The sequence below is a fragment of the Aricia agestis genome, chromosome 17 (genome assembly GCF_905147365.1).
Source record: "Aricia agestis chromosome 17, ilAriAges1.1, whole genome shotgun sequence".
Lineage (NCBI taxonomy): Eukaryota > Metazoa > Arthropoda > Insecta > Lepidoptera > Lycaenidae > Aricia > Aricia agestis.
In genome coordinates, this window is record NC_056422.1 from 1556758 (window position 1) to 1570437 (window position 13680).

A 13680-nucleotide genomic window follows, 5' to 3' on the forward strand; every position below is an offset into this window, starting at 1 on the left:
TAAAAACAATAAATTAATATATAAAGTGGTGAAATGAGAGTAGCTTGTAGGTAAGAAACTGAATTAAAGTAGATAAGATGTTTGGAAAATGTAAAAGGAAATAGAAGATATAAATGTTAGAAAATAGAATGACTTCTAAGTAAGAAACTGAAGTAGAAAATTGAAAAGAAAGTAAAGGGATGTTTTAAAAATTGTAAAAGTTAAGAAAAGATATAAAGTATATAATATAGTGTAGCTTATAAGAAAGAAATGAAGATGAAGATAACATTTAGAAAATATGATAGACGAAGGAAATAGGTATGCTAAGATGAAAGCTGCACAACACAGAGCGGCATATTATGTTTGTCGGGTAATACATACACATTACACACTAATAATAATTATACACTTCATTACTGTATACGGTAATGCGTACACTTCATTTTTACAACTAGGTAAGTCATTTAGTGATAAGTACATTTATTATCTTTTCAGACTTCTCAGTTGTAGTAACAAAGATAAAATAATTGCATGTTGTTCTTCAGATCCTTCTTCAGTCACCTCAAGCTTTACTTCATTTAACTTTCCAGTAGTTCCCAAATCAATACGTACGTACATTAACTAGTAGTAAGGTTTATCTTCAAAATCTCCTGTATTTGCTACACAGCTATTTGCAAAGTGATTTATGTAAACTTTACCGCAAGAGTAAGAAATAGAAATGAAAGAATGTGTGAAGAGGTGAAGAGAAATAGAAATAGCAATGTGTGAAAAATGTGAAATCAATAATATTATGTCAAATGAAATGATGTTTGTGGTACAATTTTGTTGATAGGTAAGTAAAAGACAAAATGAATAATGAAAATTATGTTTAAACAAATTAAAAATAGTGTCACTGACAGAAAAGGGTGAGAGAGATGTTTAATGAAAGATTTTAGGTAAGAAAAAAGTGTAAAAATAGCAAAATGTAATAGAAATGAAAGAATATGTGAACAGGTGAAGAGAAATGCGAAAACAATAATATTATATTAAGATTATTAAGTCAAATTAAATAATGTTTTTGGTAAAATTTTGTTGACAGGTAAGTAAAAGACAAAAGGAATGATGAAAACAATGTTTAAACAAATGGAAAATAATGTAACTGACAGAAAAGAGTAAGAGAGATGTTTAATGAAAGATATTAGGTAAGAAAAAGTGTAAAAATAGCAAAATGTAATAGAAATGAAAGAATATGTGAACAGGTGAAGAGAAATGCGAAAACAATAATATTATATTAAGATTATTAAGTCAAATTAAATAATGTTTTTGGTAAAATTTTGTTGACAGGTAAGTAAAAGACAAAAGGAATGATGAAAACAATGTTTAAACAAATGGAAAATAATGTAACTGACAGAAAAGAGTAAGAGAGATGTTTAATGAAAGATATTAGGTAAGAAAAAGTGTAAAAATAGCAAAACAACAAATATTATTAGAAATCAAAATTAAGACCTAGATGATGAGATGGAAAAAACAAGATTAATTGAAGAAAAGTAAGATGTTATGAAGTAATTGATAGGAGAGGATGAGAGAATGAAAAGAATGAAGTAATTGATAGACGACGATAGTTTAATATTATTATAGTGGTCATCAATAAAATAACTGATGACGAATGAAAATTAAGAAGACCAAAGAAGATAATATGTAATAAGTCTTTAGATACATCAGGAGGAGATCAAGATAAAAAGGTAAAGAATTTACCGTAGGTTATATAATATGTACGTAGGAAAGAAGATGAAGAATCATGAAAAATTAGGAAGAAGAAATTAGAATAGAAGTAATTATAAAGAAGAAAATAAAACAATAGAATAAAGTATAGTAAGACAGTAAAGGACATAAAATGAAAATTTAAGGATTCGATCAACAAGAAAGGAAAATTAGTAGTATAGTAAAGTAACTCCATCAGTATGAACATTTGCTCAAAGTTATGAAAAGTAAGTATCTAAGAAAGTATTTTAGAAATAGACTTGGAAAGAAGACTAAACAGAAATTGCGGAAAACAAGAAAATGCAATGCAGTTTATAGTAAAAGTAAACAAACATGAAGTGATATGAAACAATGCAATTTAGGGCGAATACTTGAAAAAGAAACATTTAAAATAAATATTCTTAGTATAAAAATAATGAAGATATGTATTAGTGAGAACTAAACAACAATTAAAGATTTATGAAATGAAAAGTAAGACTATGAAAATAAATGATGAATGAGATACATATTATATTAAATAAGATGTGATAAAGAAAAGGGATGATAAATAATTTAGAAAGAAAAAAATAATAGAAACAGATAAAAAAAAAAGATAGTAAAGAAAATAAAATAGTTTTATTATAAAATATGAATGTAAAATAGAATATAATAAAGAAATGAGAGCAAGAAAAGTTATGTTTTATCGTATAATACATAAAAAATAAGAAATGAAATAGAAGAAAAGAATAAATGTGTGAAGGTACAACAATTAAAATATAATTATTGAAAGACAGATAAGGTGTAAAATTGAAACAGAAACACAGAATAGATGAAATGAAATACAAATGATATAAATACTTAATAATGTAATGTATCTAATAATTTCATAGTATATACATGAAGGTGAAGTGAGTTTTATGAAAGAAATAGCAAGAAGTAAGAATGAAAAGTTACGAAAAATGCAAGTTGAGAAATTAAAAGTAAAGTGTAGAAAATATGCTAGTAGATTAGAAAATAGAAATACGAAATGATGTATTTGATAGTTCAAGTGAAGTTTAGTGTAGTTGACAAAATTAATTTAGTACTTATGAAATGTACTAATGATGTTAGTGTCGGTACAACAAAAGCTTGTGAAATAACTAACAAGTGAACTTTAATCAACATGTAGTTAACTTGACCTTAACTGGTTTTGGTGATCTTAACAAACTACAAGAGTGACGTAAGAAGAAAGTTAAGTGTGAGAAAGAAAGAAAGGAATAAGGAATAAAAAAACAGAAGAAAAGAAAATATAGATTAATAGGAAAGAAAGTAAAGATAAGTATAGTTAAGTAGTATAGTAAAAGAATAGTAAGGTAAGATGTAAGAAAGAAATAGAAAAAGAAAGAGAAATAAGTAAAAGAATGAAAATATTAGGAAGTTATACTACCATGGTGCGTATCACAGGGAACGTATCACTTAACCTTACAAACGAGGAACTTTCTAAAGTGCAGCGGAGTTAACCGGCTAAAACAAATGTGCGGTTATCCACCCTAACTATATCACACTATAATACTGTCTTTGGTAACTTAAAATTACGATTGGCAAGATGCCCTAACTAAACAAGATCTGTTTTAAACAAATAACTGACAGATCTTTCGAGTCTTTTAGGTATTTGATACCCTACTTATTTCCTATAATGAGAATCGTCGTGGTTATTGATGGGATAGTCTGCGTACCACCCGAATGCTCCGTTGTCACCCGTGTGGGCTCCGAAGTCTACGTATTCCCCAAAGTCAGGTGCTCTTTCTTCGTAGTGCGCTGGGACGTCGGCTGCTTCGCTCTGAGCTTGGAGTTGGATCCGTTGTTGTACTTCAGGTGCGGGGGGAGGGGCGAGCGCAACAGCTGAAAATTAACGGGTTAGGTTCTGAAAACGTGAACATCAAAGAATGGAAGGAAAGAGAAGTTTTTTGAGACAAAACAACTTTTTCCCACTATGTTAATAAGTTGTGTGTTCGTATTCATTTGTTTTGTTATAATAATATATTCGTCTATAAATGCCCGTGATAGGCATCAATTGTGCTTGCTATAAACTTTGCAATCATGGTGGCAACCATTTTCCATCATTGCCCAACGTGAAGATGAGTCCATATACATTTTGATGACTTTAATGTCTTTTCGAATCAAGAAAATACGAAAATAATGAGCCGCATTTACAAACATTTCAAGAAGCGTCTTCTGCAATGGTGCCAATTGCAGAAAATTGTCCTTCCTACATCCATAAATTACCTGTCACAATGTAATACTTAACGAGAATATAAGTTCGTTTAGAGTAAGTTTACTTCATATTCAGAATGATCGTTATGTTTCTGGCATAAAGGCCCTGGGTACTTACTGCCGCATTCAGAGACATTTAATGATTAACCTTCAATTTAATGAAGAGTTTGACACTTTGACAGATAATGTATGAGAATGATGTCAAAAATTGAAATTAATTACATTTAAGTGTAACAACATGTTCCTCTCTGACTGCCGCACTCAGAGTGGAACATTAATTAGTTAAATGTAATTAATTCAAAATTTTGACATAAGCCTCATACATTATCTGTCAAACTCTTCATTAAATTGAAGGTTAATCATAGTTTAATGTCTCTGAGTACGGCGGTGAGTGCGGCACTTTGACAATTTGCATTTAAAAAAATTTGACATCTATTTTTGCGAAAATAGATGTCAAATATTTGTGATGGTGCTTGTAATGCCTATGTCTAATCCCATACTAGGTAAATACACCATCCTATAAAATAATACTGAGCGCATTGCACGTGGGTTTTGCATAAGCCTCTTACGTAACATCGGACAATAGGAAAACGCATTGTCACGGCCTAGAAAGTGATCCTTTGTAAAGAGAAAGCTATGGTATAGAGATTATGCTATTACTTTCATTGACATTTAACAATGAGCCGATCCGTTACGGCACTGTTTAACATAATTGTAGCGAGAGTTTAAAGCTGCTCTAGTTAAAAAAAATAATATTTTTTTGCCAATATGAACATTCATACAAAATTCCAAACAAATTAACGTTCATTTGTTTGAAATTTTGTATCACTGCACCATACAACAAATTGCTACATCAGAAGTGGGATGAAAATTATATTTTGATTTGTGACATAGTTTTGCTAAAACTTGATTACCACGCGAGGTAATCAAGTTTTAGCAAAATTTTGATAAATTTTTTAAAAGATAAACTATCCTATGCCGTTTACCGACATTGTATTTTTCTCTCCTATAAAAATCGGTTTCAGTTCGAAAACAATGATTATGCTAACAGAAACACAGACGGACGCTTAGCATTTATTCTTCAATATTTCCAATGCTGGCTTAATTTATGGGCAAAAGTAACTGCTTATCAAATCCTTTGCTTACAATGGAATCAACTTACATTGCTGGTAGTTCTGTATCGGTATCGGCTGGTAGTTGTCCTCGTACAGCGCCTGCGGCAGGACCGGCGGGGGTGGGGGCGGGCTGAGGGTCTGGCGCGGCACCCTGCGCAGTGACGACAGGTCCAGGAAGGCGATCTGATCAGCAGGCACCGCTATGTAGGACGGCATCGCGTTCGCCGCCGCCAACAGTGTGGAGATGATTAGGAAGTTCTGTAAAGACGAGAAACATCTTTCAATTTATGAGCAGCATTTTGTTGGGGATCTCAAGGATCGCAGTGACGACAGGGCTACAATGATCTTCCTTCAGGATAGAAAAGGACGAGGAAGTTTTTATAAATAATCTTACAATAATACATTCGCGATATGATGAAAGTATGAAATGGTTTGCTCGTATGATATCAAACGTCGCGTTTTGAATTCTCAAACATGTTCTTATTGGTCAAAACCACAAAATTGGGTCTTAGATAAGGGTTAATAAGAGAAGATTAAAGAATTTGAACCTTGCATTGCAACAAATTGCCCGTTTGGAAACAGGCATAGCGACGTGATAGTAAACAATGTCTCGCTCTCGTTAGATATTCCGCTTGAATACGTTATTCTTGTGGTTATGCTAAACATGTCATGTCGATGATTCGACAGATTTTATTAGCTGCAAGTTGCAATTAAATAATTGAGACAGTTAGTTAAAAAAGAGGCCAGTAAATAATCCAAGATTATCTTCAATGTCTCATTAAAACCAATTGTTATTTCTCATACTCGATTTCTCAAACAACTGACAATAATATTATTTGCAGCTTAATAGCTATGTCGCAACAGTAAATGGTAAATATACACAAATGTGTAATGACAATGCCAGTTGCTCAAACACTGTGGGTAGTTTTACATAAGTTATCTAAGTGGAGCAGCGTTTTATCTTTACGATGGGAGCGTGGCCGAAGTGTGGCGAAATGTGGCAACTGGCAGCTGGTAGATATTGGTTGTGTAATGTAATTGGATCTTACGCGACACTCAGTTTTACCTCGGAGTTTGTGATAGTAAACCTTATGTTATTGGCATAGGGATCCTGGCAGAGGTAAAACAACTTTCAACAGACGTGGAAGTGCGAGCTGTGGATTGTTGGCGGTAGGAATGGCTTGATTAGAACTTAAGAGCTCTCCTGACTCTAAAAATCAAACATCGGCCTTCTCTCTTCACACTCACGCCCGTCTTTCATATGCCAGGTGAAAAAGGACTACGCGGAATCATCGCCGAGTTTTACTTGAATAAAATACGAACTAGGTATAATGATTATGAAAAAAGCGTTTTGAACAAATTTAGGTTTCATCAATACCTTTTTAGATATTAAAAAATATTAAAGAAAATACAGCAAACTTCGAAGATCCAAGCAAAAACGTGTCTAAAACAAGGTTTTTTGTAAAAAAGAAATTATCGAGCATTTTTTCAGTAATTGTGTTTTCGTCTTAAGCATTTAATCTTCATGAACTTAAGTTACTTGTGTCAAAAAATCAGTTTTCTAGACCTTACAGATTTTGAGATCTAGGTTAAAGTATATAGTCAAGTTAGGGTCAGGTGCGCTGTTAAATTGATGAAATGCGGATTAACAACACATTGGTTGGTTAAGGGAAGAATACGTATGACCTTAATTAAATATGGATCCTAATTCCTCCTTCCTACAAGTCATTCATTTCTGAAATTCAAACTGTCATTGAATTTCCAATAAAATCCCACACATTAGAAATTTAATAAAACGAGTAGGTGTTGCGCCTACACAGTTTTCATTGCCACTTTAAACGTAATATTGGGAGTAGGCGTATTAAACATTCAAAGATTGAGTAAAATATATGAGTAGGTAGGTGTATCAAAGCGTTGTTAACTTATTTTTTACTGAAGAATGCCAAGGCTTTTGCTCCAACTTTCGCTACATTGTAGGTTTTGTTGTTATTACACAAAAAGTTGATTTCAACTGTACAATTAACTGTATTTTTAAACGTTACGCCGGTATGCTATATTTGTCGGTAGGAAGTTGTAACATATCCTTTACTTGGAGTTATATTCATTATATTGCAATATTTTCTAGTGTAAGATATTCCAAGACTGACAAGAAGGCAAAGAAATATAAAATTATGGCATGGTTATAACATGCCATAATATTATATTTCTTTGCCTTGTAAGTACCTAATGCCCCTTATGAATAAAAAGATACAAATTGTATACTTATGTTACAGTTATAAACTGATTTGTCCTTATCCTTCAAGTTACTATTTTAATATAATTACACGAGGAAAAAAACATTAGGATACTGCAATAAAATCTTAAATCTGTAATTTAGTATACTTACACTGGATCTTTTTATAAGTGTAAGTACATAACTCGAAACAAGTGCTTAAAGTTGTTTGTAGAGTTATCACTTATCTTATAACAGTCTTCGATTTGTAACTAATTCTCTATTTACTAAAACACAAACGTTGTGAATGTACACTACATTCATCAAACAGAGAGTTGTCAATTTGCGTAGATGATGGGACTATTATGGTGTTTAAAATGAAATTACGGTTGCATAATATAGCGCCGGTCACTTGTTCGGTCATGCTTGTCTTGTTACCGGAAAGTAAAAGTAACGGCTAAAAAACATTTGCCGATGTTACGTCAAGTTATATTGATTACTTAAATTTGAACTTTTATTTTTACCCGTTTTTGGATATTGCGAAATTACTTTTCCTTTCAAAACACGTTTGCGAGTGGTGGATAGTATGAAGTTTTTTTACGTGTTTTCTGTAACATTTGTTGTAGCTTTTCGATATCCGGAGGTTGCTTTTAATTTTTTTTTTCATATATAAAGTATGCGGATCATATTATATGCGGATCATATAAGTACTATTTTTTATTTTCTACTACGTTCTTACTCTACAAGTTTGTCGTTCATGGTGTAGGGTAGTTTCAAAAAGTTTTACTTAAAGTCATTAGGATTAGGGTGGAAACTAGCCCTTAGAATAAAATAAGGGCCAGGTATTAGGAAGTAAACTGGTACAAGTCCTGACGACCTCCACCAAGTTCCGCGGTGAAAGGTGGCCTTGCTAGACAATTGAACTCAATGTGGCCTGCGCCAAATATGGTATGGACAATTTGACCTGATAAATTATACTCGGAATAATGTGCGATATTGCTCAACTTGTACAAGGGCCTAGACGTGTTCGATTAGATTTATCGCCGACTTTAAATTTTTAAATGATCGATTGGACGTAGAATTGGCCATGAAAAGAAAATGCTAAAAGGCCAGAGACCGACGCCCATGATTATAACGCAACAAAGCCACCATTACAGGGCCTTGTGCAATCACTTTTACTTATTTAAGTATCGAAACGTGATAGAGAGCGGGCTAATAACTCGCGACTTGCACGCGCCATTGTCAGCTGTCAGCGTAATCGATGTTGCATTCGTAATTTAAATTCGAATTTCCGCTCTCGAATATACATATAGGCACCATAGACAATGCTTAATTTTATTGGAAATTAATTATTGTATGATTATTTTAAATTATTTCGCATGTCTTTCGCTAATCTTCCATACAGTTATACATTTTCATTATTTAATTGACAGATAACTTCCTGTTCACATGATTCTACCTGCTTTAAAATTTTGTTTATATATTATAACTGTATTAAGATATAGAGCAGTGGTCGTCACACTTTACTGGTCAAGGGCCACGCATGACAATGTGAGTGCCAGCACCGGGCTGCAGAGTACCTATGTGAAGGGCGCTCCAAGAGCAGTTCCACACTAATGCCCTTTTTCACCTACCGAGAAGAGTGGAGAGACAGTACTCTCGACAAGTTTTATTGGTCGAGAACACTATCTCGCCGTGATCTCGCCAGTCTACTCGGTAGGTGTAATCAGGCCCTATGAGTGAGTTGCACCCATAGGCCATATTAAAGTTAATATACCTAGCGGAAGTTAATATTCCGCTAGGTAAGTATATTAACTTTATGGTTGCACCACACCACACAACTGGAATTAAATAGGTTATTTTATAGTTATTATTATGACATTTGTCAAGTACACATTAACGATAACCGGCCAAAATTGGCCGGTTACGTTTATTGTTAAATATGTATGGCGTAATTTTAACCATTGTGTAGACTGTTATAGACCATTCTAATAATTTACTTTGTCGCGGGCCGCAATTTGACGACCACGAACATAGAGTAGGTATGAAATAAAGAGCAATAATATTGTTTGCGAGCTGTATTTTGTCAAGTTATAATTTGGTCTCTCCAACATTATTTACCTTTAAAACTGCATTTAATCGTAAAGTAACTGTAACAAACGTATTTGCTCTAGTCTAAAATTTGCGTTTTGAATATTGTAAGGTCAACTTAATTTTGCAATTGCCGAGTTAACTGTATCAGATTGCCGCAAAGGTTACCAGAAATAACCGTAAAAGTTTACGATAAGCGTGTCCGTGCACCAAGGTTTTGAAAGTACCCGCATTGATAAAAATAAGTTCAAGTGGCAGTAGGTACATAATGAAGGTCGTTAGCTGAGTCGTCGAGATTAAAGGCAAGAAAAAAGAACCCTAAAAAGTACAAATTAACAGAAATATTCAATTCTTAACCCCTTTGCAGAAATTATCAAAATCTAGTATCTACTCTCTAATACTAGATATATATTACTACTATACTATAATAATACTAGATAGATATAATAAAACTATGCTATGCAGTTCTTTTTCGGGACTCGAAGTATCTATATTTCAAATTTTAAATCCAATCGGTTTTTCGGATGAGGCGCTAAGGTATAACAAAAATGTCTAAATACGAAACTCTACTTTTAGTTAGTATCTAAGTACCTTATATTTTCTCTACTATCTTAACTAACTAAATCTCTCCTATTTAAATTATTGACTTAATTTAGAAACGATTTTAAATTAATTTTAATATCTATCATTGATAAAAGTATCAAATTAGCAAATAATGCAAGCTGCCCTTGTGCACTTCACGCTCTGAATATCAACACGCGATGTAATTAAAACTGTGCTCATTGTGTTACGTAACTTCATAATTATTTTGTAATAATTAGCACCAATACTGCCTCGATTTAGGGAACTAGGTTTTGCTCGCAACGTACAAATGCCAAAATTCGATTTTCGTGCGGGAAATCGCGCTTTTCCGGGATTAAACTTGCATGTCCTTTTCCGGGATTTTTTTCCATGCACATCAAAACCTTTTAAATTCACCATCAAAAAAATGTGAAGGATAGATTTTTGTAATTTATAAGTACTTATTACTATTTTTAGCAAAGACTTGCAAGACAGAGATTATTATCTTTTAAATAATCTTTCGACTGTTTTCTTCTTCTACACGTCTTATTGAAAGAGGTAGGCTCTTTAATATTTACAAAATATGAGGTTTTTATATTTTTTACTGTTTATATCACAGTGATACTGAGAACACCTGACGATAATGTAATAAAATTTCCACCACCCAATATCTATGTTCTGTACAAATGTTTTCATAGATCAATTCTCAAAGCAACCCCTGTAAGATTTTTTTAAATAGGTAGAGGTTTTAAAACATCACGCGTGCTCTACATACAGGTAGGTATTTATGAAACTAGGTAATTACATGAGAATCAAATTAACAACAGCTTTCCCTATTTCGAAATTCAAAAAGTTATGTCATAAACCAAAATGATTTAATTTGTAATGCTAATTTTAAAGTACTTAAGTACTTACCTACTTGCATTAAAATTTCGAATTTCGTATATTTTTTGAGAATTATTTAATTGCACATTGTATTTTATAATATTCGTTTTAAACATAAAAGTGACGTAATTTTAATATCAAAATACTTAACATTTAAAACAATAATGAGCAAGATAGTAAATGATTTAGAAGTAAGCTAGGCGAATTTAGTTTATCAGATTTTTTGTAAAAAAATCAATTACCTATTAACCAATCAATCATTATATATTACTTATAATTTAAAATATGTAGGTACTTAATAAAAATTGGAAATGTTTGTTTCGTCCCATTTTTTTCACCAATATACCTTTTTTACTTAAATAACAATAATATTATACAATTAAAGAAAAACGACACATAGAATATAATAAACCTTCTATTTTTTTGGAACTTACTTAAAAATAATATTATAAAATTGTCATTTCTACAGTTTTATTATATGTATAGATAAACACGAATAAGTGAAAAACCACATCGTCCTTAATCCTTACTTCCAAAACTCCTGGACCATTCACGATATTAAAAAGAAAAAAAAAAAGAAAAACGCGGGAAATAAAAATGGCGGGTACTGACCATGGTGTCTCCAGCCGGCACTACACTACACTCGCTCGGCAACTGAACGCGCCGCGGCAGTTGCTACAATTTTTATAGCAACCTTTCAAGTTTCACTTTCTACTCAGCCGGTCGAACATGATCCAGTTTTTTATCGAACAAAGACCACCCTTAGCCCTTTGATGAAGGGAGTTGTTTACGCTATAGCGGGTTTGGGTTCTGCAATTACAGGATGTCATGTTGCAATCTTATAAAGAAATCGCAAAAACTGTTCCAAACCCAAAAAATCCTTCCGCCCTTGTGCAAGATGGTCACAATTCGCAAACGCCTCCCTCGTCTTTTTGAATTTAGTTTGTCAATTGTCTCCCACTTTGAAAGTTGTGGGTTCGATTCCCGCAATTATGAAATCATGAGTGCTGTCTTTTCCAGAGCCTTTGGCTACAAGCTGTAGCTACAGCTTTATTTTGAGCTCAAAACATCATGTACACAAGTATTTTAGAAAAATGAACAGTACATATTATTTATTTATTAGTTTAAATACGTACATTATTAGAGTTCCCCGCCAAACTTAACAACTAAAAATAAAAAAGAAATGTCTGAGCGTCTAAGTTTATTTAAAATTTTAAGGGCCTGTTTCACCGCTTCCTGATAAAGCTATCCACCACTTAATTTGACAGATGGAGTATGGAAAATCGGTCAAATAACCCTATCGGGCACCTTATCAGGAAGCGGTGAAACAGGCCATAAATATGTCATAATAAAGTGTTCTCACTTTGATGCTGAAAACAGTATTTTGCATACTTTATTTTTGTTCAACAGTTAAAAGTATAATTTAGTGAAAAACAGTATAATACTGTTCAAAACAGTTGGCAACTCTAGCTATAGACTAGTGTTCATTTGTCCAAGTGTAGGATTCGTAGAGTCGCTAACTAGGTCAAATGAAGGTTTTACTAAGATTTAAGTATTAACTTCTGTTTTTGCCCGATTCGAATTCGTGTCCGATTTGAAGTATTTAGCTTATTCGTAGGTACTGAGAAATCAGAAGCCGCTATGTTTACTATGTCGCTAATCGTTATCTACTAAGGTCATTAAGAAATAACTAAAAATGCGCTTATAAAAATGTACTCAATAGGTGTAACCTGCAGGCTGCATCAGCATCTATTCATTAAAACTTATAAAGACAAAAACTTGTTAAACCTACTATCTAGGTTACCTGTAGCAACATATAGGTTGAGATGCTGGCCCATTCCTGCGGAGTGGCTGTTTTATGTTATACATAACAGCTGTTGTTCCGCAACAAAGGAGTATTGATGCAACATGTAGGTTTTCTGTGATGCTGACCCATCCATGCAGACTGGCTGTCTCAACTCTCATGTCAACAGTCGAGTGTCGTTCCACCCGACTTAACATAATGCCCGTCCTGAATACCAGCTGTTCTATGCTATGCGGCATATTATGGTATGTTGTTGAACTTTTCACTATTGTCAACTCTATTCAGCATTATTTACGTTGTCACAGGACCTTATGCTTACGGCATATGGATCACTCTTGTACCAATTCAGAAGTTAATACATAGGACCCTACTAGGACCGACCCGTACCTATTTAGCGCAGAGCTCTACATTTCATTATTTCCTTTCGCAAAAAATTGATTGTTTTACTAACAGCTATTTATTGAAATCAAAATAAAATAACAATACCTTTTTCACTGTTGTACTGTATACAGCATAATATATTTTTCATAGGGCACCTATTTCGTTTTGTTTGTTCATGTTGTTTGCTTAACTTCCGAATATTTTGCCCGAGAAAAGTTATTTGTCGAATGTCCATACTCCTTCATTCAATTGCCCATTGATTTTTCAAAGACGCCTACGGCCTAAGTCCGGATGAAATCTTAATTATACAATTAATTACCATTATAAAATGTCATTAAATATCCATTACTTAGGTATTTAAATTGTTAATATGCAAGGCCTTATGTAGGCGTGTCCGCGCGCCCTTTATAGGCAAAGCAACTTTTACTCCCGGTAGAATATTATTTTCTTTACTTATAAAATTATTAAAACGTTATAATAAAACCTTATTAAAGATTTCTTCTATAATTAGTTTTTGGAAAACAGTTGACGATTTGTAAAAATATATAGTTCACTAGATGTCCCGCGCGGCTTCGCCCGCGTAAATTAGAAATTTTACAGAATCCGTAGGTACATTTTCCCATAAAAAATATTTCCCCCGTTTTTCCCACATTTTCCTGAGTTTCTTCTGTCGTATTTGT

At 32.9% G+C, this 13680-nt stretch overlaps 1 protein-coding gene across 1 annotated transcript; it reads right to left on the minus strand.

The window, feature by feature from the left end:
* Nucleotides 1-3056: 3056 nt before the first annotated feature.
* LOC121735426 lies at nucleotides 3057-11455 on the minus strand. Its single transcript, XM_042126261.1, has 3 exons — nucleotides 11428-11455; nucleotides 5114-5324; nucleotides 3057-3579 (listed from the first exon to the last, which is right to left on the minus strand). Exons 1-3 carry the CDS (start codon nucleotides 11428-11430, stop codon nucleotides 3362-3364), a joined length of 432 nt encoding a protein of 143 aa, XP_041982195.1. The 5' UTR covers nucleotides 11431-11455; the 3' UTR covers nucleotides 3057-3361.
* Nucleotides 11456-13680: the final 2225 nt, after the last annotated feature.

What these genes read in the sequence shown, in the direction of transcription:
- LOC121735426 (XM_042126261.1), bottom strand. An exon ending in GATACAGAACTACCAGCAAT is followed by an intron (nt 3,580 to 5,113) that starts GTAAGTTGATTC and finishes GTTAATTTTCAG; the next exon opens with CTGTTGCGCTCGCCCCTCCC.